Source organism: Hylobates moloch, unplaced genomic scaffold (genome assembly GCF_009828535.3).
Source record: "Hylobates moloch isolate HMO894 unplaced genomic scaffold, HMol_V3 SCAFFOLD_10, whole genome shotgun sequence".
Classification (NCBI taxonomy): Eukaryota; Metazoa; Chordata; class Mammalia; order Primates; family Hylobatidae; genus Hylobates; species Hylobates moloch.
Genome location: NW_026652285.1, coordinates 61,848,749 through 61,872,219, shown reverse-complemented (window position 1 = coordinate 61,872,219; position 23,471 = coordinate 61,848,749). Strand labels below are relative to the sequence as shown.

General features: G+C 41.5%; 1 protein-coding gene across 2 annotated transcripts in view; it reads left to right on the top strand.

The window, feature by feature from the left end:
- Positions 1–23,471, top strand: part of SHC3 (SHC adaptor protein 3) — a 172,717-nt gene that overhangs the window by 127,722 nt on the left and 21,524 nt on the right. Inside the window, exons 8-11 of one of the 2 annotated variants that reach the window (XM_032164473.2) lie at positions 2,731–2,881; positions 3,888–3,975; positions 7,546–7,704; positions 11,679–11,974. In XM_032164473.2, the coding sequence (XP_032020364.1) occupies positions 2,731–2,881; positions 3,888–3,975; positions 7,546–7,704; positions 11,679–11,974 (694 nt within the window). Of the gene's footprint in view, positions 1–2,730; positions 2,882–3,887; positions 3,988–7,545; positions 7,705–11,678; positions 11,975–23,471 lie in introns of both variants that reach the window. The other variant, XM_032164472.2, reaches the window with a different exon arrangement.

Here is a 23,471-nt window from a genome sequence, read left to right as displayed (position 1 = left end):
CTCCACTTGTATAGTTCAGGATGTACAGAGAAACCTTTAGGCCAAACTTAAATATGTAAGGAGGTAGCTTTAGGTTAAATTTGATTTAACATAATAGATCAAAAGGTTAACACTTATTTAATCTCCATGGGGGATGCATAAGTATATTTCATATTAATTATTATGCTAGCCTTTGTTTCTGAAATGTTGAATAAAAGCCAAATAAATGCTATTAAGATAATACATACAAAAATGAATGGAGTGAGTTAGTTTAACTACCATACTCCTCTGGCAGCGTATGTAAAGTATGAAGTTCTGTACATGTTTGTATATAGTGAAGTTTGAAGGACTTTTGGGGAAAGAAAATGTACTAGACAGGATCTTATCCACTGAGAAAAATGTCGCCTCCAAATGCAAGTATTGGCATATCATTTCTGGTTTTTTGTTTGTTTGTTTGTTTTGTTTTGTTTTTAAGATGGAGTCTCGCTCTGTCACCCAGGATGGAGTGCAGTGGCGCGATCTTGGCTCGCTGCAAGCTTGGCCTACCGGGTTCGCGCCATTCTTCTGCCTCAACCTCCCAAGCAGCTGGGACTACAGGCGCCCGCCACTGCGCCCGGCTAACTTTTTGTATTTTTAGTAGAGATGGGGCTTCACTGTGTTATCCAGCATGGTCTCGATCTCCTGACCTCGTGATCCGCCCCTCTTGGCCTCCCAAAGTGCTAGGATTACAGGTGTGAGCCATCGCGCCCGGCCGGCGTATCATTTCTAAAGCAGAACAGTGACAAGAGGCCCTGCCTGTAGCTTCATACTGTCGGTGACCTGACACCCCCCTCACTTTATCCTGCAGAGGCTCCTGGTGTCCGCAGGGTATTGTCTGAGAGTGGAGCGAGGGCGATCTCCTAGGCTTGCCCTGCCTTCCATTCCAGCTCCACTCCTCCAGCTGGGTGCAGCCTGGGAACATGAGAGAACCCACACTGCATCCAGCTGTTCCAGCCCCATTCTCTGCGGACACTGAAAAACAAATCAGATGCCACTAAGACTCCATTTATTATTATTTTTAAAATTGATAATTCATATATAATCAAATTGCTCTTTTAAAGTTTACAATTGAGTTGATTTGTTATATTCAAAAGTTGTACAATTATCACCATTAATTCCAGAACGTCTTCATTACCCCCCAAAGAAACTCTGTACTCATCAGCAATTACTTCCCATTCTCCACTCCCCGCTCTCCCACCAACCACTTTCTGTCTCTATGGATTTGCCCATTCTGGACATTTCATATAAATGGAATCATACTGTAGGTATCTGGCTTCTTTCACTTAGAAGAATGTTTTCAAGATTCACTCATGTTGTAGGATCTGTCAGTATTTCTTTCATTTTAGAGTTTTTTTTTTTTTTGAGACAGAGTCTTTCTCTGTATTTGAATGTATAGATATATTACCTTTTGTTCATCCAGTCATTAGTTTATGGACAGTTGGGTGCTTCTACCTTTTTTTTTTTTAATGGAGTCTTACTCTGTTGCCCAGGCTGGAGTGCAGTGGCATGATCTCAGCTCACTGCAACATCCGCCTCCTGGGTTCAAGTAATTTTCCTGTCTCAGCCTCCCTAGTAGCTGGAACTACAGGTGTGTGCCACCACGCCCGGCTAATTTTTGTATTTTTAGTAGAGACAGGGTTTCACCATATTGGTCAGGCTGGTCTTGAACTCCTGACCTCATCATCCGCCCACCTTGGCCTCCCAAAATGCTGGGATTACAGGTGTGAGCCACCGCGCCCAGCCCTACCTTTTAACTCTTATGAACAATGCTACTGTGAAGATGTATACAAGTTTCTTTGTGGACATATGTTTCAATATTCTTATGTATAAACCTGGGAGTGAAATTCTGTGGTCATATGGTTATGCTGAAACTACAAAGCTATTTTCTAAAGTGGCTGCCTCATTTTACAGTCCCATGAGCAATTTATGAGGGTTCTAATATCCCCACGTTCTTATCAACACTTTTTCTTGTCCATCTGTTTGATTATAGCTACCCTAGTGGGCATGAAGTGGTCTCTGGTTGTGGTTTTGTTGTGCATTTTCCTGATGACTGATGATGTCGAGCATCTTTTCATGTGCTTATTGGCCTTTTGTGTATCTCTGGAGAAAAGTCTGCTCAAATCCTTAGCTCATTTTTAAGATCGGGTTGTCTTTTCATTGTTGAGTTGTAGGAGTACTTTATATATTCTAGATACATGTCTCATTTAAGATATATGTTAGCAAATATTTTCTCCCATCTTGTAGTTTGTATTTTTACTTTCTTGTTGATGTCCTTTGAAGCAAAACAGGTTTTTCAAATAGCAGAAGGGAGAATTTTGAGAGGTTCATATTCTACCATTTTCCCTCATATCACTAAATTTCCATTTTGTAGTTGGTTTTGTTTGGGATCAATTTCATGGCTTACAAAAATGTGTGCTGTCCCTTGAGGAGCTGGCTATCCTTAGGCATAATTTCTTTCTTAATTAAAATGTACTTTTACAAAAGGACCTCCATCAAACATGACTGAAATGTTCCAATGAGTGAAACTCTGAATATGGCAGAGATATTTTGCTAAACCACTCGTCTGCTTTTCATCTGTGCATGAGACCTGGACGGCTGAGGAGGCACTGACTAAACTCTCTTTTCTTGATAACAGGCGCTAACATTAGATTTGTTGATTTTGGCTGCAAGCTCAACTTTTGGCTAAAGCCCTTGGAAATCTTCCTTTAACAGAATGCAGAGTCTGGATGAGCCATGGACGGAAGAGGAGGGAGATGGCTCAGACCACGCGTACTACAACAGCATCCCAAGCAAGATGCCTCCTCCAGGGGGCTTTCTTGATACTAGACTGAAACCCAGACCCCATGCTCCTGACACAGCCCAGGTAAGTCTTATATTTTTTTCCTTATATAAGAAATGGAGGCTAACTCAACTTTATTTCCTTTTGTTTTCTTTGGTTTTATTTCAGGCTGATGTTCTGTTTCATTTTTGACATAGTAAATCATGAGCTTTCTCTCACTGGATTTCATGAGGCATGCAGATGAGGAGAGGCTTTGGGTTAACATCATAAAGCATTAGCCAAATGCTTTGGAACTGTGTTGTGATTCCTGGGATATGAGTCTGGGGGTGTCCTCTGTACCCTCAGACATATTCCCTCATACTGTGATCTCAGTGAGGGAAAGAGAGAATTTAAGATTTTAAAAAGGCTTGGGAGGCATTGGGTTCTCTGAAAAGGAGTAAATATAGACCCTTAAAATGATGAGAATTTTATGAGTTTTCTATTTTATTCATTCCCTTGTTTTATGTCCAACTCAAAATTCTAGTAAGGCAATTGCTTTCTAGAGTTATGATATTTCTATTTTGTTATAGGAAATTTTTAACATTACTACCTTATGTGAATGATAATGACACAACTAAAAATGGCAAAATAACATTGAGCTCAGGGATCTGACACTGAGAGGGAAATTCCTGATTTTTTGAAGGAAATTTCCTGGTTTACAGAGTGGACTTGCCCAAGTGTGAACGATCATGGGCGTATGTGTTATGTGGGAAGTGTGTTCTGACACATAGATACTCTGTAATTGAAATTTATTTTAGGACATACATATGGAAGAGCTTGATTTACAGTCACACTTTGGGAGGGGTGGGGGGGTAATGAAAACAAGGGGGGCTATGTGTAGTTTTGATGGAGATGCAGCCTTTTCCTCACACCCACACGAACTTATTTCCCATATCTTAATGCCAACCATGAGGCATGAAGGGAAAATTGGGTGTAACACAGGATGCGAAGCACCTTAAGGACCAATTCACCAACTGTCTTGTGGCTTTCAAAAGTGGGGAAATGAGGAGAAAATAATTTTTTCATTCAGTGTATTTACATGTGTCTATAGTTTGCAGGAAAAGAGCAGACTTATTACCAGGGAAGACACTTAGGAGACACCTTTGGCGAAGACTGGCAGCAAACACCTTTAAGGCAAGGTGAGAGGCAAGGTGAGATGGGTGAGAAACACAAGACACTTTTCAAAAGTAACATGCTCACCACTGGGCCGCCTGTTTTCTGTGGACTGACAGAGTGACCCCTGGATATATTTGCTGTGTGTGTTGCTATAGAATCCTGACTAGACCATAGAAATAGAAGCAACAGTGTGGTCAGGCGCAGTGGCACACGCCTGTAATCCCAGCAGTTTGGGAAGCCGAGGCAGGAGGATCACCTGAGGTCAGGAGTACGAGACCAGCCTGACTAACATGGTGAAACCCCAACTCTACTAAATAAAAAAATTAGCCAGGAGTGGTGGTGGGTGCCTGTAATCCCAGCTACTTGGGAGGCTGAGGCAGGAGAATCACTTGATCTGAGGAGATGGAGGTTGCAGTGAGCCGAGATCATGCCATTGCACTCCAGCCTGGGCAACAACAGCAAAACCCCGTCTCAAAAAAAAAAAAAAAAAAAAAAAAAGCAACGGTGTTGCAGACATCTCCTGGCACCAATCAGGTAGTGCCTCCCTGCAGCTCCAGGACCATTCACACTGCAGTCTGCAGTCACTGCCTCATACCCCTGAGACTGTACACCTCCAGGCTGGGAGAGCTTCTGTGCCCAGGGGTGCTGAGAAGTTGACATCTCAGGCGCACTTTCACCCCGGTTTCCTATGGGAACTCGTGAGGCAACTCTAAGGTTGAGGTTGAGCCCCAGTGACTCCTACAACAAATTTGTTGCCTTTCCTTCCTTGTCCCATTCTCCTTCCCTTTACTCAGGGTCAGCTTTGGGGGGAATGTGAAGCCCCCTACTCTAAGCTGGGGATTGAGGCAGAGGTGGCACCAGGGATATATGTCTCTCACAGGCCCTGGATACTCTCAGAGAACACTTCTGCATCTTACAATCATAATAACATGCACCTACATCACACATTAAAACTAGTATCAATATAACTATTTATAAGTCAGATATCTGCAAATAATTCAAATATATTTGGATACAGCCATAATAATTTAGATACAACTATCTAAGAAGTAACTGCTAATTGCTCACATAAGTTTTTATTCTCTAGACAGTTATATATACACATACAAATATGTATGATGTATTCATATCTCAATCTAATCCTTTAAGAATGTCTTTTAATTTTAACCTTTTTCCCTTCTCAAAAAAATTTATAACTCTTTCAATAGCTCTGGGATCCTGGCTACTAAGTCTATAAGATCTGAAGGGGATGGATGCAACTGATGCTTCTATGTATCTAAGTTTCAACATTATTGGTTTAATGTTGAGGCTTATTCCTTCATTATAGCTATTTATGCCAGGAAGCAAATGACAATACATTTTTAAAATGTCCTCTGTGTAAGAGAATTTCATGTTTCGCCTGCCCCAGATGCAGGAAGACCCACAGTGCTGGCCCAGTCAATAAAACATAAGGCCTGGCAGAAGCCACCACATGTTCTGCCTCAGAATAGGCTAGAAATAGCAAATCAGAGTCATAACTTTGCCAGAGGGACATTTTCATTATGGGCTATTTATCCTTGTTGTACATACATTTAAAATGCATTTCCATAACATGTGTGTGCATAGACATATAATAACTGCTAAAGAATAAAGGAGACACATTATTTCTGTTAGATATTTACTTTATTGTAAAATATGTCAGGTTTATTTTAAAATAGGTCTTGTTTTTGATATATTCAAGTTATTCCAGCCAGATCGAGAACAGATGATGTCGCAGAATGAGTTCCTGGCCTGGAACTTGAGACTCAGAGCTCTCAATAAATTTCCAGCTCTTCTTTGAAAACAATAAAGAGGCAGGGCATAGTGGCTCACGCCTGTAATTCCAGCACTTTGGGAAGCCGAGGCAGGTGGATCACCTGAGGTCAAGAGTTCGATGCCAGCCTGGCCAACATGGTGAAACCCCGTCTCTACTAAAAATACAAAAAATTAGCCATGCATGGTGGCGGGCACCTGTAATCCTAGCTACTCAGGAGGCTGAGGCAGGAGAATTGCTTGAACCTGGGATGTGGAAGTTGCAGTGAGCCGAGATCATGCCACTTGCACTCCAGCCTGGGTGACAGAGTGAGACTCTGCCTCAAAAAAAAAAAGAGAAAAAAAAGAAAACAACAAATATCTTTTACAGAACAAATTAGAATGTCACTTATTAATTTGCTGGCAGATACTGTCCCCAATGGATGTGAACTCCAGGTATCACCATGGCACGTGTCCTCCTGCTCCGGCTCAGCACCTGCTGTCATCTATGGTGGGAAAGGGCAGTCAGGAAGATTATGCATTTGGGCTCTTGATCGTCTCCTTTTAAAATTTTGTTTGTGAAATTCTTTTCTAAAGGCTGATTTGTTTGCAATGTACACAAAGGTGTAAACTGCAAATAGCTGTCACTAAGCAAGGATGCGTAATCTGACTAGACTCTTCAATGTAGAAAGCATGTTGAGAAATAGGAGAGTAGAAACACAGTACATGATGTTGCAGGTGGTGCTCCCCAGTGAGGGAATGTTAGCACGACACTTCATTCTCACACCTACAGCCTGGGAGACAGTGGTGTGCTGGCAAACGTCCAGCCACAGGCTCTTGGGAACGCTTTTTAAAAAGCCCTGAACCAACTCCTGCCAGCTGGATTGAGCTGGCTTCAACACACCACCGCCCATAGGGTATGAAAGACACCCTCTTTCCAGAGATGTGAATACCACAGGGTGTTCTTGTGAACATGTTTATGTAAGAAGATTGGAGACAGGGCGCGCACGCAAAAAGACTCCGAGAAGGATCTGAACAGGCATTCTCTGGCAACTAGGTCTGGGTGTCAGAACAGCCCGGGCCCAGCCTCAGCACACCCACTCGCTAGCTGTGAAGTCCTGTCAAGGCACTAGGTCTTTCACACTAGGTCTCGGTGACAGAACAGCCTTGGCCCAGCCTCAGCACACCCATTGGCTAGCTATGAAACCCCATCGAGGCAGCGTCACTGCCTCAGCAGAGGGGGCTCTTCACTTGCACACCCACCCTGGGCTTCCTTCACAGACCCAGGGGCAGTAACTGCAGCCCTATTTTATAAGGAAGGAGTCTCTCTCAGTTCCTTAGGAGGTACAGAGCTTCTATTGTATTGCTTGAATGAAATTAATTTATAAAGCATTTGCTTATATTTAAAAAGAAAGCAAGAGCAATTAATAATTAATTATAAGGCTTGTGGTCCTTCTGCTCAGTTACTTGATCTTTGAGCATTTGTCAGGGAGAGGAGGAGACCAGGCATATTCTGCCTGCCAGGCTCCTGCCGTCTTGGGGCAGCAAGGGCCAGAATCTTTGCTAAGGCCATCACAGTGGAGCCATCAAGATGTCCACCCTGACATTGGCTGGCAGACCCCATGTTGATATGAAGGACTGGAAAACATCCTAGCCAGGTCACAGCAGTGTGTGGTGACAAGCTCAGAAGAGGAGAATATCACCGATAGGAATCCGAAGGAGGAGTTTTCCCATTTGCAGGCAGAAGAGCTTCTCTGTGAAAGGCTGGTGGCTTGAATAGTGTCACCATCATAAAAGAAAAGGGGCTCACTTTCTTGTTGCAGGGTCCTTGGACATCTACAGCATGCCAGAAGGGAAACTGCACGTGGCCCCCACGGGAGAAGCACCCACCTACATCAACACTCAGCAGATCCCACCACAGACCTGGCCGGCTGCGGTCAGCAGTGCCGAGAGCAGCCCAAGGAAAGACCTCTTTGACATGAGTGGGTTTCTGTTTGTCTCTGGTTTTCTTCTTTTGAGGTTGCTTTTTATCCTGCCTTTTATTTGAAATCTGTGTAATTACTGAATTTTCTGATAGCAGGGTTTTGATTAATGGTGATGATTAGCTGTACTTTGCTGGGTGATGATTGGGTTTGTTTAAGGCTTTAGGATTATAGCCCTCTCTGTAGTCAAGAGACAGAGCAATTTCCCCCTTTTTGGAATTGACGTTCCTCTTGAAGATCTGCAAATATATTGAGACAATATACATAAACAAATGTTTATTTATTCATTCACATAGTAATTGGCTATTATGTGCCAGCTACTGTATTAGTTGCTAAGGATGCAAAGATGAAATGGCATGGCCCGTGTTTCCACAGAGCTCTAGGTCTATGAAGCAGACCAACATTTAACATATAGGCAAGAAATTGCAACACACCTCTCTCTTATGAGGGTTTTCTCTCTCTTTCTCCTCTCCTCCCACTTGTGCTCTCATTTTTTTCTCTCATTTTTTCTCTCTTGCTCACCTCTTACCTCCCTCCAAATATTTACTGAACACTTACCATTTGTCAAATACTATTCTACTTGATGGAGATATACAGGAAAACAAAACCAGCAAAGTCTCTACCTCGTGGAGGTATCTATTACCAGGTAGTGGTAAATGCTCCTCAGTGATGAAAACTAAACAGGATAAGGAGAGTAATAGGAATCTATTGCAGATAGCAACATAGTGGGATGTGTACCACAGACTTTCTGTTTGTCATATAGACTGAGGAAATTAAATCATTCATGAACTGATTAATGAAAGTGAAAATTTTTGTTAAAGAATTTTGAAAGAGCATCACAAGCTCACAAGAGCTTTATATCCTAAAATTTGCTTTTCATATTCCTTGAGAATTTTATAGGCTGAAGAGGGAGGGAATGGAGACTAGTTCTGAATGATTTTCTACCATGTGCTAAACACCTATTTTTAAATTTTTACAGGTAGATATTATGATAACTACTGTTATCTTTATTTCACAGAGGAGGAAACGAAGAATCCTAGAAGTTAACTAACTATCTTTTGTGAAAGGCAGCCTTGCTGGTCCAACCTGTGATTTGTGGTATTTTGTATGAGTGAGGACAGAGTTAAGTGCCTTTATAATTAGGCAGCCTCATGACAACAACACTGTTTCTCCCCAGCAAATTTGACTTCCCAGACACACTGGACCCCCATTTGACTTACAAAAATAATCTAAGCAAGAACTGTAGAATCTCAATGCTTGAAGCCACCTTCAATGCTAGATCACCTAATTCAGTCCCGCCAGTGCCTTCATTTTTAAAAATGTGAAAACAGCTTGAGAAATGTGAAGCCACTTTTTCAAGATGCAAAGCACAGTGGTGGCTCTCCAGGCTTTTGCTGGAGTTGTTATAGTACCTCCAAACTGCAGTTTAATAGTTCCATGTTTGGTTAGACCGTTTTTACTGTTTAATATAGTCAATTTACCAATGACTCCTTGCCCCAGACCCTAAGGAAAGTTAGATTGGCTGGTGTTTGGGATGAAAAAATGAGAACCAGAGCTACCTTTTTCCCATCAGTTAATTTCTCCTTCTGCTCTCAAAACCTAAGGAGGGGAAACAGAATGTAAAAAAAGCCTTAGAAAGGCTGGTGCCTATTGAAAAGCATGGAACTAAATAAAGCCAGCACTCTGTGTAGATCTAAATAATAGTGGTGCTGATGTGATGATGGTGCTGCTGCTGATGGTAATTTTGATGGTGGTGGTGGTGGTGGTCATAATGATGGTGATGGTAATAATAGTGACGATGGTGCTGATGGTGATGGTGATAATGGTGAGGTGATGATGGTGGTGATGGTGATGATGATGACGATGGTGGTAGAAAGATGGTGATGGTAGTGATAGTGATGATGGTGCTGATGGTGATGGTGATGATGGTGGTGATGGTGATGGTGATGGTGATGATGCTGCTGATGATGATAGTGGTGGTGGTGGTGGTGGTGACAGTGATGATGATGATGGTGATGTTGATGATGGTGGTGGTAATAATGCTGCTATGGTGGTGGTGATGATGATGATGGTGATGATGCTGCTGATGGTGGTGGTGTTGATGGTGATGATGATGGTGATGGTGGTGGTGATGCTGCTGCTGATGGTGCTGGTGGTGGTGATGATGGTGATGGTGATGGTGGTGGTGATGATGCTGATGATGGTGCTGGTGGCAAAGGTGGTGGTGGTGATGGTGATAATGATGGTGATGATGGTGGTGATGCCGATGGTGGTGGTGGTGGTGGCGATAGTGATGGTGATAGTGCTGATGATGCTGATGGTGGTGATGCTGCTGCTGCTGCTGTTACTACTGTGCCTGTTGCTGCTGGTGACAGTGATGGTGATGATGATGGTTATGCTGGTGACAATGATGGTGATGATGATGACAATGGGGATGATGGTGATAATGTTGATGATCCTGATGATGCTGATGGTAATGGTGGTGGTGATAATGGTGAGGGGATAGTGATGATGGTGTTGATGGTGGTGATACTATTGCTGCTGCTGCTGTTGCTGGTAGTGACAGTGATGGTGGTGACAATGATGGTGATGATGGTGGTTATGCTGGTAAGATGGTGATAATGGTGATGATGATGGTGATGATGGCAGTGATGCTGATGGTGGTGGTGGTGCCAATAAAAGTGAATGTGGGGATGGTGGCAATGGTGGGGATGATGCTGACGATGTTGATGATGTAGATGATAGCAAAGGTGGTAACGGTGTAGAAACAGTATAACACAAATGACAATTCCAGGTAATCAGGAAAAAAGTCAGATGAAAAAGAACATCCACAGACATAATTCTTGCCAATGGTTCTAACTTATTTTTATCTCCAAATCTGTCAAAGATTAATAAGCATCAAAAAGAGCTAATTTTAGTTTCATTTACTCACCTCACTTCTGCCCACGCTGTACTAACATCGAACAAGTTTGGCTTATTTTAGAGCATTTGTTGACTATACTGAATGAACTGTGTCCCAGTAGCAATGCTGGGCTCTGAGGGTGTAGTTATGCTCAGGAAAGAACCATTCCTGTTCTTGTGTTGCTTATGTTGTATGTATGTATATGCTTATGGGTAGACAGTGTAGTCTGAAATAATCATTGCACTACCTTCCACTTGCATAGCACTGTGCATTTTTCAGAGTCCTTTCATACACACTACCTTATGTGAAAATCAAACGTCGGGATTTAGTTAGACATGCCTGGCTACTTCTTTTGCTGCTGGTATTTATTGTTAGAGCAGCAGTCTCACCATTCATACATGCCTTGCACTGAGAAGTGTGCTCTGAAGGGGATGAAACCAAGTATGGTCTCAGGCACTCATGTGAGAGCCTTGTTCCACAGGGAAACAAGTGAAGGTTAAGGGGAGGTGGAGCTCCTAGCCTGGGGCCATTCACACAAGAGGAACCCAACACCCATCAGCTTTCTCTTTTAAAAATTTGCCTGATACAAAGATTTTGAAATAAACCTTTGGTGGATTGGGCTCAGGTTTTGCATAAAAGCAAAGCTTTGTAGCTTGTCTTTCCGTTTGGTATTGGCAGATTTTTGTTCAGAATTTGTTAAAGAGGCTGGCTGAAGTTCCAGAGAAAGTACATGGCATGTGATATTCATGGCCTCTTGCAGCATGCAAAAATGAAGTCATTCCAACTAGCTAGACAAAGGGTGTGCTTGACTCCTTGGCACACAGCACAACTCCCAGCTGTCTTGGGAAAGCAGACTCATCAGAAAGTCATGCCAAAATTTGGGCTGTGCTTTTCAATGCTTGTTATGATGGCTCTTGTTATATTACCAGCCAGTTAGTTTTCTCCACTGGTTTTTGTTTTCCCCTTCTGGAGGAGTTGCCTTTGCATTTCCATCTCTCTCACTGTATTTTTTTTTTTAATCATTTGCTCTTCTTGGGATTGACTTGTTGCTGGTCAATATTGTTGATGACAGAACCTTTTGAAGATGCTCTCAAGAACCAGCCCTTGGGGCCCGTGTTAAGCAAGGCAGCCTCCGTGGAGTGCATCAGCCCTGTGTCACCCAGAGCCCCGGATGCCAAGATGCTGGAGGAACTGCAAGCCGAGACTTGGTACCAAGGAGAGATGAGCAGGAAGGAGGCAGAAGGGCTGCTGGAGAAAGACGGAGACTTCCTGGTCAGGAAGAGCACCACCAACCCGGGCTCCTTTGTCCTTACGGGCATGCACAATGGCCAGGCCAAGCACCTGCTGCTTGTGGACCCGGAAGGCACGGTGAGCACCCAGTGGGGGTGGGGCCGGACCTGCTAATGGGCGCAGACCTGCCTTAAACAGTCTCCACTTTGTCAAATGCCCTCCACATTCCCACCTCTATCCACAAGTGCCTACCGAGTCCTCCAGGGGAACCCAGGGACAGACAACTCCTGTCATCAGGCCAGAGCCAGGAGCCAGCGGTCAGGGCCCCACACAAGTTTTAAAACTTTTAGAATTATGGCCTAGGCTGAAAGCCTTGACTTTTATGTCCTTTAAAGTACATAAATACAGAAACTGAGAGCATTTTCCTTACAAACACATTTCTAGTAGACAAGGAAGTACAGGCTCCTAGGCTTTTAATATTTATCTTGAATGCTTATCTAGAAAAGTTGAATCACTGAGGATTTTGTTCTAAGGCTGTAAAATGTGATGATCAGTAAATGAAACCCCCATTGCTAAGTCACTTGTTTTCCCATTTAGAGAAGTAACTCCTAGTGATGTTGGCCATCCCTGGCACTACAGCTGTATCTGAATAATCCCGTAGGTTTGGCTGAATTTTTCATCTTCCCATCAAGAAAGACATTCATCTTTACCTGGGGCATAGTCCAAGAATTGCTAAGTTTAATAAATGCAGTTAAATCAACCTAACCATAGAGTGAAATTCCAGGATTGTTTAAAACCTTTTATCCAGTGAAAACAACAAAGCAGGGTAGAGTTATTTAATAGGAGTTAAGAACATTGCATTTTCTGATTGACAGGGAGGGATGAAGCCTTTGTCTTCAGTTGGACTGGAACACAATTAAACTGCAAGTGTCGGGGGTGGGAGTGTTACCCAAGACAGTTTATTACCTCAGGTGCCAAGACTCAGTTGCCTGAACACCCCAGCTCCTGGCACTCTGAACAGTTCCTCTTTCTGTCTCTGCGGAAGCAGCCACTTCCCACTTCCAGCCAGTAGCTAGTTCCTCTTTCCCTTCCGCAGAGACAGCCACTTCCTCTTGAATGTAACGTATGTCCTTCCAATCCACCTTCTTTATTTTTTTTTTTTTACATATATGTACTTCCGAGAAAACATACTTTGTGTTTGTGCCTTTTAGAAATTTGCAAATTAGCCAAGCGTGGTGGCGACTGCCTGTAGTCCCAGCTACTCAGGAGGCAGAGGTGGGAGGATTACTTGAGCCCAGTAGGTCAAGGCTGCCCTGAACTGTGATCGCAACTACTCTACTCCAGCCTGGGTGATGGAGAAAGACTCCGTTTCAAAAAAAAGAAAAAAGAAGTTCACAAACATGTTATTGTTCCACAAATGTCATTTTGTTTCTTCCTTTTCCACCACCATATATGTTGCTGAGATCTGTCCATGGTGGTTTCTGTTTATCAGATCATTACTGTGGTGGGCTGCCTGGGGCCCGTCACGTATGCAGTCCATGTGTCACTTACTGAGCTCTCTTGAGAAGGATGACTAAGCTGCTACAAACTCTCATGCATGTTTTTCTCTGTACCTGGAGACGGTATCTCTGGGACAGGAGCCAAGAGTGGCGTTTTGGTCACAGGGTACACATACATTGAATTTCACTAGGGCTTGCATTTGCTTTCAGAATGGCTGAGCTACTAAGGCGCACACCAGCAACATCCTTGCTCTTCCTTGAGGGAGTCTCTAGGTTTGCTAGTTTGTGGGAGTAAGGAGAAAAGGAATATCTCATTGTTTGATTTGTAATTCTTTGGTTGCACTTCATTAGTAAATTAGCAGATTCTTCCTGTAAATTTTATGTTCTTATCTTTCTCCATGTTTTTCTTTTGACTTTCTGATTGGGCTTTCTTGTTGAGGTTTTCAGCAACAGAATTTGTATTCTCTTGCTTTTTTCATCTATCTGATAATTTTGTCTGTCATACTCTTCATCAAATAGAAGTCTTTCATGGGATGCATCCGAATCCATCAGTTTTCCCCTTTGTACTTGATGGTTTTGACTTTTAAAGTTTTTCTCCTCCACAAATCACAAATATGCTGGATTTGAATATATATTTTCTTTTGTTAGCTTTATAGTTTTATCTTTCACATGTAGGCTTTAATTCCAACTGAAGGTACTTTTGAATATGAAATGAGATAGAGACCCAATACACACACACACACACACACACACACACACACACACACACACATATTTTTGTTTGTTTGTTTGTTTGTTTGCTTGTTTGTTTTTGTATTTTTAGTAGAGACAGGTTTTCTCCATATTGTCCAGTCTGGTCTTGAACTCTTAACCTCAGGTGATCCACCTGCCTTAGCCTCTCACAGTGCTGGGATTACAGGTGTGAGCCACCATGCCTGGCCGAGGCTCAGCATGTTTTTAAATCTCCAGATAGTAAGCCAGTTTTTCTGTCACCATTTACTAAATCATTCATCTCTTCTCTGCTGTCCTGATGTTCCTTCTAAAATATACTAATGTTCCTTGCATCATAGTGTGTTTCTGGATGCTGGATTCTATTCTACTGATCTGACTGTTTAGTCCTTGTATAAGTACCATGCTGTTTCCATCCTTATGGCTTTGGAACTCTCCTAACATCTGGTGGTGTGAGTCCTTCCTCTTGATTCTCCTTTTTCTAAACTGTTTTACTGAGCTTCAGGTATATATTCTTCTTTATACTGATTTTAGAATCAGTTTTTCAAGTCACCAACAATACGTGCTGGGATTTCAATAGGGCTTGCATTGAATGAATATAGATTAATTTGAGGAAGAACAGACATTTTTGTTGGGGAGATCAGACCCAACACCAGGTCGTGAGGGTGAAAAAGTCTGGCAGAGTCAAAGGATTGAGAAAAAGACAGTTTGAGAGAGAAAGGTGGGACACCAGAGGGCCATCGCAATCGTGGAGGCTGCAAAGGCCCCGAGCTCTGGGAGCCCACGCTATTTATTGGTAATCCAACAGAGAAACAGGTGGTGAGAATGTGGAGGTCAAAAAGGATACGTTGCATTAAGCACATGATTTACAGCTGTGATGGTTTAGCATTTATATGGAACATGTTCTGCTACTTGAGATAATGGGAATACAATCGATCTAGGAGCCTAGGAGAGCTAGAAGCAAGGAGCCAGCAAGTCTAGACACATCCCCAAGGACATTATGCAAGCCCTTCCTCAGTTTCCCTCCCAACATTCAGCTTTTTCCCAACAATTTTTCTGTATTGGATCAGTACAACCATAAACATGGCGTAAGTCTCCAGTAACTTAGTTTTTAAGGTGTCTTTTGGTAGAGTTTTAAAATTTTTCCCACAAATTCTTCTGTCTCCTTTGTTAGATTATTTTCTACAGTGTCTAGATTTAGTTCCTGTTGTAAGTGGCATGTTATTTTGAGTTTCTTTTTCTCAATGATTTTTGCCGGAGAGAGAAGAATGTGATGTGATCTTGTGCCTGGACACTTTGCTTCTTCCAGTAGTTTTATAGGAACATTGGTCCTGCCATTGCAGACCTGGACAGTTTCACCTCCTGCCCTCTAGGGCTCACCCTTACATGGTATTTCACCCCATTGCTCTGACTAGGGGCGCCTACAGAGGCTGACCAGGGGAGAGTGTCCTTATCCACTCCAAACCTGAAAAGGAATGATTGCAGTAGGCTTTGGGGAGATTATCTTTTGGATGATTGTCCTAAAAAATTTCATTCATCCATTTATTCATTCATTCAACAAATATGTATTGAATGCCTACTATGTCCAGACATTGTGTTTTGGCAGCTGGAATATGTCTAGGAATCTGTTTAAAAAGAAAATCTCTGCTCTCATGGAACTTACACATATTATTTAATTACTTTGATTATATATAGGTGTTGAACTTTATCAACTACTTCTTCAGCACCTTTTGAGATAATAATTGTTTTTTAAATTGTTAATATGGAGAATTACACAGCTAGATTTTTCTGATGTTGTAATCCTGTCATAAACTCTACTTCACTTTGCCATAGTTCTTGTGAAATACATTATTGGATTTGATCACCAAATATTTTATTTAGGATTTTGTTGAATCTCTGTTTGTAAGTAAAACCTGTCTTGTCTTTGCTGCCTTTGCTTGTATATGCTCATCTGGTTTTGGTATCAAGATTTTGCCATTTCACTCACCTCTTAAGATGAGCTAGGCTTCCTACACATCAGAGAAGTCTTTTCAGAGAAGCCTTCCCTAACCTTTTTATCCCAAATAGGATCCCCTCTATACCCCCTGTTTCTGCATTCTGCTTTGTTTTTACCTTAAAGCATTTACCACAAACAAACATTTGTTTCTTTGTTAATCTCTTCATTATGTGGCTAGTTTCTTCTACTAGACTGTATTCCCCATGAGGGTAGCAAACTTGTTTAGTGCCATAGTGCCCAATGTGTAGAGTGGTGCCTGGCACATAGCAGTGTTCAACAAGCATTTGATGAACAAACACAAAGATTGGCCTGGTCTTTTACAGGTTAAGAGTTGAGAGCCTGTGGAGGTGATGGGGTGCGGAGGGTCACATGCTACTAGCAGATGTAGAATCAGAAACGCAATTTTTAGAATCAGCTCCTACTTCTTCCCGTTTGCATAGACTAACAGTTGTGGTTATCTAAAAGAAAATAGGGGAGAAGATACCCAAGCAATTCTATGGGAATATAAATATTTCAGTTCAAAATTTTAGATATTTAAAAAAAAAAAAGCTAAAATCTAGTTAAATATGTCATCTTATAGAAAAAAGATTATTGAATTTGTTCACTTAGTCTGTATAGATCAAAGAATGACTTAAAAAAGAGCTGTGTACTCCTAATAACATATTTATTATACATTAAAAATCAGTATCATAATGTAGCAGATAAAGAGGGTATGAATTTGTGGAAATATGATTAAACCAGGTATCCAAGCAAGCCAATGCCCAAAGCTGTGTTTACCATACAATTTTAATTTTGGAGGAGAAACTTGTAGTACTGTTGAGAAAATTTGTCAAGTCATACCTACTAATGACTGTTCTTTGGGGGGGCTTTTTTGTTGGATTTAATTTTTTAGTTAAATTGATCCTATGGAGGACAGCTTTAGCTGAAAAAGAAAATGGAAATGAAAGACTTAATTAAAAATGTAACATTGCATTCTTGCTGTGGGGACACCAAAATAGGCAATGAACACATTCTCTTCAATATTTATTCATCTGATTTTCATGGTAATTGGTTGGTCCCTGACTATAAAGGGGGAAACTTGGCAGAGAACAGATTACTCAGAGAAATAAGGATGCAAAACAGTTCTGCATCTAAATTTACTCCAGAGTATACTAACCTTTGTGCCTTCCCACCATTCACTGAGATCACTGGAAACGTGGTGAGAAGCTGCCTGGGGCATCTTCTGAGCCCTGTTCGTAAGGTATCAAGAATATTGACTCTAAAATAGTATCTGGAAAGTGCCAGTAGCTGGGTCTCTAAGAGAAGCCTCAGAGATGGAGTCTGGAACACTTTTCAACATCTTCAGAATTGTTTAGTCAACCCTCTTATGTCTAAAATTATTCCCTGAGTCATTTATCATTGATTCATCTCTTTGGTCTTGAAGGACCAGATAAGTGAGGTGGGCACTGTGCTTGCATTTGAATGCGTTGCTACTGCCGGTGGGTGGGTTTCCTGTGGGCGTGATTCACATGGTGTCTGGTCATTGCACATTTAAGAGCACATGCTGGCAATTTTGTTCATAAAATCACAAAACATTGATGACAATCCAACACCCCCACATTCACTAGTTTTTGAGAGTAGTTTTTAAGTGTTCCCTAATCCTCACTTTATAATGCCCTGTTGTTATTTTTAAATTCCCTTTGTATCAGTCAGTCTAGGCTGTTCTGCAATAACAAATAAAATCTGGATTCTCAGTGGCTTAACCCAGCAGAGCTCAGTCCCCTGCATGCCAAGTCACGTGTGTGTTGTGTGGCTCTCCAGTTCCCGCAGGTCCTTGGGTGACTCGGGATCCAGATGAACTCTTGTCCATCTCCTGGGCTTACCTTCTCAACATGGGAGCTCGAAGGAGAAGAGAGGCTGGAGGAAACTCGTAGGCTCTCAATGGCTGTGCTGTGGAGGGGACTCACATCAACTCCCTATAGTCCATGAGTCCCAGCCTCACTCCAAGGAAGCTGAGAAATGCTGAGAAACATGGAGCATTTGATCCAAGAGCCTGTCTCAGCAACATACCTTTTACATTTTTATCAATGTAACACTGAAAAATATAAACAAAGGAGACATAACAGAAGGCTTTTAAAGAAAAACACTGACCTCCCCCGAACCATTTCCATCCTCACCCCATTCCCATGCAAAAACTTGTGCACACATAGTTATAGTAGCATTATTCATAATAGCCAAAAGGTAGAAACAATTCAAGTGTCATCAACAGATAAATACGAAAGCAAAATGTGGTATATCCATGCAGTAGAGCATAATTCAGCTATAAAAAGAATGAAGTATTGATACATGCCACAACTTGGATGAACCTTGAAAACATTATGCTAAGTGAAAAAGCTAGTGACAAAAGACCACATATTATTCTATTCATAGTAAAGTTCAAGATGGAAAAATCTACAGAGACAGAAAATAGATGAGTGATTCCTAAGGGCTGGGTGAGAGAAAGGGATAGGAGGACAGGGAGGTGATAGCTGAAAGGTATGGCATTTCTTTTTATGGTGATGAAAATGTTCTAAGATTGACAGTGGTGATAATGAATGTATCTGCGAATATACTGAAACCCATTGAATTGTACACCTTAAATGAATGTGGTGTCTAGATTATATCTCAATGAAGCTGTGTAAAAAGAATCTCTGTATCTGCCAGTTTCTAGAAAAATACAGGTCAGGTGTGGTGGCTCACATCTGAAATCCTAGCATTTTGGGAGGCTGAGGTGGGATGATCACTTGAGGCAGGGAGTTCAAGACCAGCCTGGGCAATATAGTGAGACCCCATCTCTAAAATAAAAAATTAGCTGGGCATGGTGGTATGCACCTGTAATCCCAGCTACTTGAGAGGCTGAGGCAGAGTTCAAGGCTGTAGGGAGCTATGATCATACAACTGCTCTCCAGGCTGGGTGACAGGTGACTCTGTCTCAAGAAAAAAAGAAAACAAATTACAGGGGACAGAGGAACAAGTTATACAATGCCATAAGGAAGCAATAGCCAAATCATAAGGTGGGGTATTCCACAGACAAATATCTTGTTTTTCAAACAAATCACTGATATGAAGGAAAAATGGAAGGAAAATATAAATAGAATAGAAGAATGTTAAGAGAAATAATGAAATGCAAATGCAGACTACATCTATTTGGGTTTTGATTCCAAAAAACAGGTAATAAAAAGAACATCCTTGAGACAATTAGAAAAATTTGATGGTCTGTTATTAGGTGTATATGTGTTTATAACTGTTGTATCTTCCTTATGGAGTGACCCTTTATTAGTATAAAATGTCCCTCTTTATCTCTAGTAAGTTTTTTAAATTATGAATTATCTTCACTTGTTATAGGTCTATTCAGATTATCTATTTCTTCATGAGTCAGTGTTGATATTTTGTGTCTTTCTAGGAATTTGTCCATTTTACCTAAGTATCTAATTGGTTAGCATGTATAAAGAATGTCGTTGGGTGGAGTTCTTTATAGATATCTATTAGGTCTAGTTGGTTTGTGGTGGTACTCACGTCTTCTGTTTCCTTGTTGGTCTTTTGTCTAGTTGTTCTATTCATTATTAAAAGTGAGGTATTGAAATCTCTATTATTGTTGAATTATCTATTCTCCCTTTATTCCTATTAATTTTGCTTTATGTATTTTGGTGTTCTGTTATTAAGTGCATATGTGTGTATAACTTTTGTATCTCCCTGATGGATATACCTTTTATTAATGTGAAATGTCCCCCTTTATCTCTAGTAACATTTTTTGCTTCTTTTGTTTTAAAATCTATTTTATCTGGTATTAGTATATGTACTCCAGCTTTCTCATGGTGGCTATATATGAGACACATTCTTTTCTCTCCTTTATTTTCAATCTGTTTATTTTAGCCACTCTGAAAATCTCTGCCTTTTGATAGCATTTTTAATCCATTCATATTTAATGTTATTTATGATGTAGTATGATTTATAGCTGCCATTTGACTTTTTGTTTTTATGTAATATGTATATTATAGTTCTATATGTTAGGCATAACATTACATTACATATGTACTTTTTTATACAGATGCTTTTAAAATCAGTTTATCTTGAAGTTTCTAATTGCCCTATTCTTGAGAGAAGACAGCTATGTTTTCCTCACAATGTCTTTACCCTTAACCAGTGCCTTGCACATTCCATCTATTACTTAGGACACATGGACAGATAGACTTCCTCTTCTAAGGTGAATTAATAAATTTCCAGAGCAAACTCATCATCCCAGGGACATATTTTCATTGGACTCTTGGACTTGTATCCTATATCTTCCTCTTTCTTGGCTTTCACTCACTTTTTACTGGACTGCTTCCTTAAGTGCCTTTCTCGGAAGAGGTTCATGAGCATAAATTTTCTCATCCTTGCATGTCTGAAAATATGTTTTTCAGTCACTTTTGATTAAAAGTATGGTTAGTTGTAGTATGACTGGTGTGATTCTTCATCCCTTATGGTTATTTTTTTCTATAAATTTTTAATTTTTTCTTTTATCTTTATGTTCTGTAATGACATAGGCATGAATCTACATGTGTGTCTTTTTCTATTCATTGTTCTAGGAACTTGATGAGCCCTTTCATTCTGAAGACTTGTGTTTTCCTTTAAATCAGAACAATTTTCTTATATAATATTTTTGATAATTTCCTGCCTTCTATATTTTTTCATCTCAGAACTCCTGGTTGAGGGAGTAGACCTTCTGGATTGACCCTGTCTCTTGTCTTTCCAAAAAGTTTCCAGTTCTTTGAAATTATGTTCTATGTTCCAGGAGCTTTTCTTGACTATCATACAAACTTATGTGTGTATAATATAGATATAATCCAGATCTATATCTAGATTATCTCTATAGGTATCTATAGATGTCTATATATAGAGATAATCTAGATCTATATATAGCATATATACACACACAAACATGTGTGTAATATATATATCTATATCTAGATTAGATATATATCTAGATAAAATCTGTATCTATCAATCTATATTAATATAAGTTGTTTAACTTTTTTTTCTGTTTTCCAAATTATCTTCTGAGGCAGGTGTTGGTTTGCTCATCATGATCTTTCTCTTCATGGTGCCGGTGTTTTTAAGATGTCTGGCATTCTTACACCACGAGATTTCAGAACAAGAGGCTGGATGGAGTTTCCTGGGGTTGTTCTCTTCTGCTGTGATACATATAGCTCTCTTTCCCTCTAGTCTGTCCCCAGTATCAGAAGAGTGACTGAGATTACATGTGAATTGTGTGTGTGGAGGTGATGTGGGCAGAGGATAGAGGGAATGACATGTGTGGGCATGGTTTTGTCATCTGAAGGTTAGACTTTAGGTTGAGAATGGGAGGGAGCTTGGACTTTTAGCCTGGGTGCCTCCCAAGAGTTCTTTACTTAGGGTCACCATCCTCCTCCTACTACCTTAATTCTCCCCAGGCAGCATGTTTAATTTCTTTGGATAAATGTTCCCTAGATTTCTTCCCTAAAGGCAAAATGCTAGTTTGGCTGTAAGGAGTTGGGAGCAGCGGGAGCTGCAGGCTCAGTTACTGAGGAGTGGTCTTTCTGCAGCCTGGCTGTCCTCCCTCCCACTGTTGCAAGGGTCCTCCACTGCAAGACCCCCCTGCCATGCATTCTAGGCTGCCCTCCTGCTCACTCTCTTTTATCCTTCAACATACTTCCATCTTTTCTGTTAGTCCGTAATGTGTTGAGATCACTGCCTCCTTGTCTTTTGTTTTTAGAAGTTGTTAATTCCTGCACTGTTCTTTTTCTGGGTTCAGGGAAGATGGGATAGGGCAATTCCTGTACTCATCCTAACTGCTGTAAAAAATCAGCATTTTGGCCAGGCGCGGTGGCTCATGCCTGTAATCCCAGCACTTTGGGACGCTGAGGCGGGCGGATCTCGAGGTCAGGGGATCGTGACCATCCTGGCTAACACGGTGAAACCCCGTTTCTACTAAAAATACAAAAAATTAGCCGGGCGAGGTGGCGGGTGCCTGTAGTCCCAGCTACTTGGGAGGCTGAGGCAGGAGAATGGCGTGAACACGGGGGGCAGAGCCTGCAGTGAGCCGAAATCGTGCCACTGCACTCCAGCCTGGGCGACAGCGAGACTCCGTCTCAAAAAAAAAAAAAAAAAAATCAGCATTTCACCCATCACTAGTTGTCTACTGTCAAAAACCTCAAAATCAAGCAAAATTAAAGAAAACACATGGGTAAATTTTAGCATGCTCACTTAATAACTGGTAAGGAAGTTTCCTCTCTTTTCTGTGTAAATACACAAATGACCAGGACAATGAGTCTAGCCCCAGGGGAACTCAGAGCTGTGTCCACAGCTTCTCTGCTCTTCTCTGACCAGGCTCTGAAGAAATCCTGACTGGGAACAATTTCCTACACATTTCCTGTTTGGTCACCACGGTCAGTTCTCTACCATTTTTTCACTTCCATTGTCAAGAACAGAGTTTGCTGACTCTTGGGCAACCTTGGAGGTGACGAGGGGCTTCTTAGTTACTCAGAACTAGAAAAGTAAGTGAGATCCAGAAGCAATAGGGCCAGGGAAGACCAGGAGTCCCCTCCTTTCCCTGGACAAGGCTGGTCCAGAAAACCACAGGAGCTGGGAAGAGAGGACTTGTCCAAGTGCCCAGGTGTGCAGGGATTCAAGGTCAGGCTCACTCCTCAGGTGGAAAGTGAGTGCTCGCCTGGGCAAAGGGGTTGCTTGTGGGCATGTAAGCCCTGGGCAGACAGGGTTCCAAGCTGGGCTCTTGGCATTTGTAAACCAAAAAATATCTGAGACAAATCGCGATCATTTCAGAAGTTTATTTAGCCAAAGTTAAGGACATGCCAGTGACACAGCCCCAGGAGATCCTGAGAACATGTGCCCAGGGTGGTCAAGCTACAGCTTGATTTTATACATAAGATATTAATCCATACATGTAAGATGTACATTGGTTTGGTCCAGAAAGGCAGGACAATGTGAAGTAGGGGGCTTCCAGGTTGTAGGTGGATTCAAAGATTTTCTGATTGGCAATTGGTTGAAAGAGTTTATCTAAAGACCTGGAATCATTAGAAGGGATTGTCCGGATTAAGATAAGGGGTTGTGGAGACCAAGGTTTTATCATGCAGATGAAACCTCCAGGTAGCAGGCTTCAGAGAGAAAAGACTGTAGATGTTTCTTTTTCTTTCTTTTTCTTTTTTTTTTGAGATGTAGTTTCGCTCTTGTCCCCCAGGCTGGAGTGCAGTGGCTCAATCTCAGCTCACTGCAACCTCCACCTCCTGGGTTCAAGCGATTCTCCTGCCTCAGCCTCCTGAGCAGCTGGATTACAGGCATGCACCACCACGCCCAGCTAATTTTGTGTGTGTGTGTATATTTTTAGTAGAGATGGGGTTTCACCATGTTGGCCAGG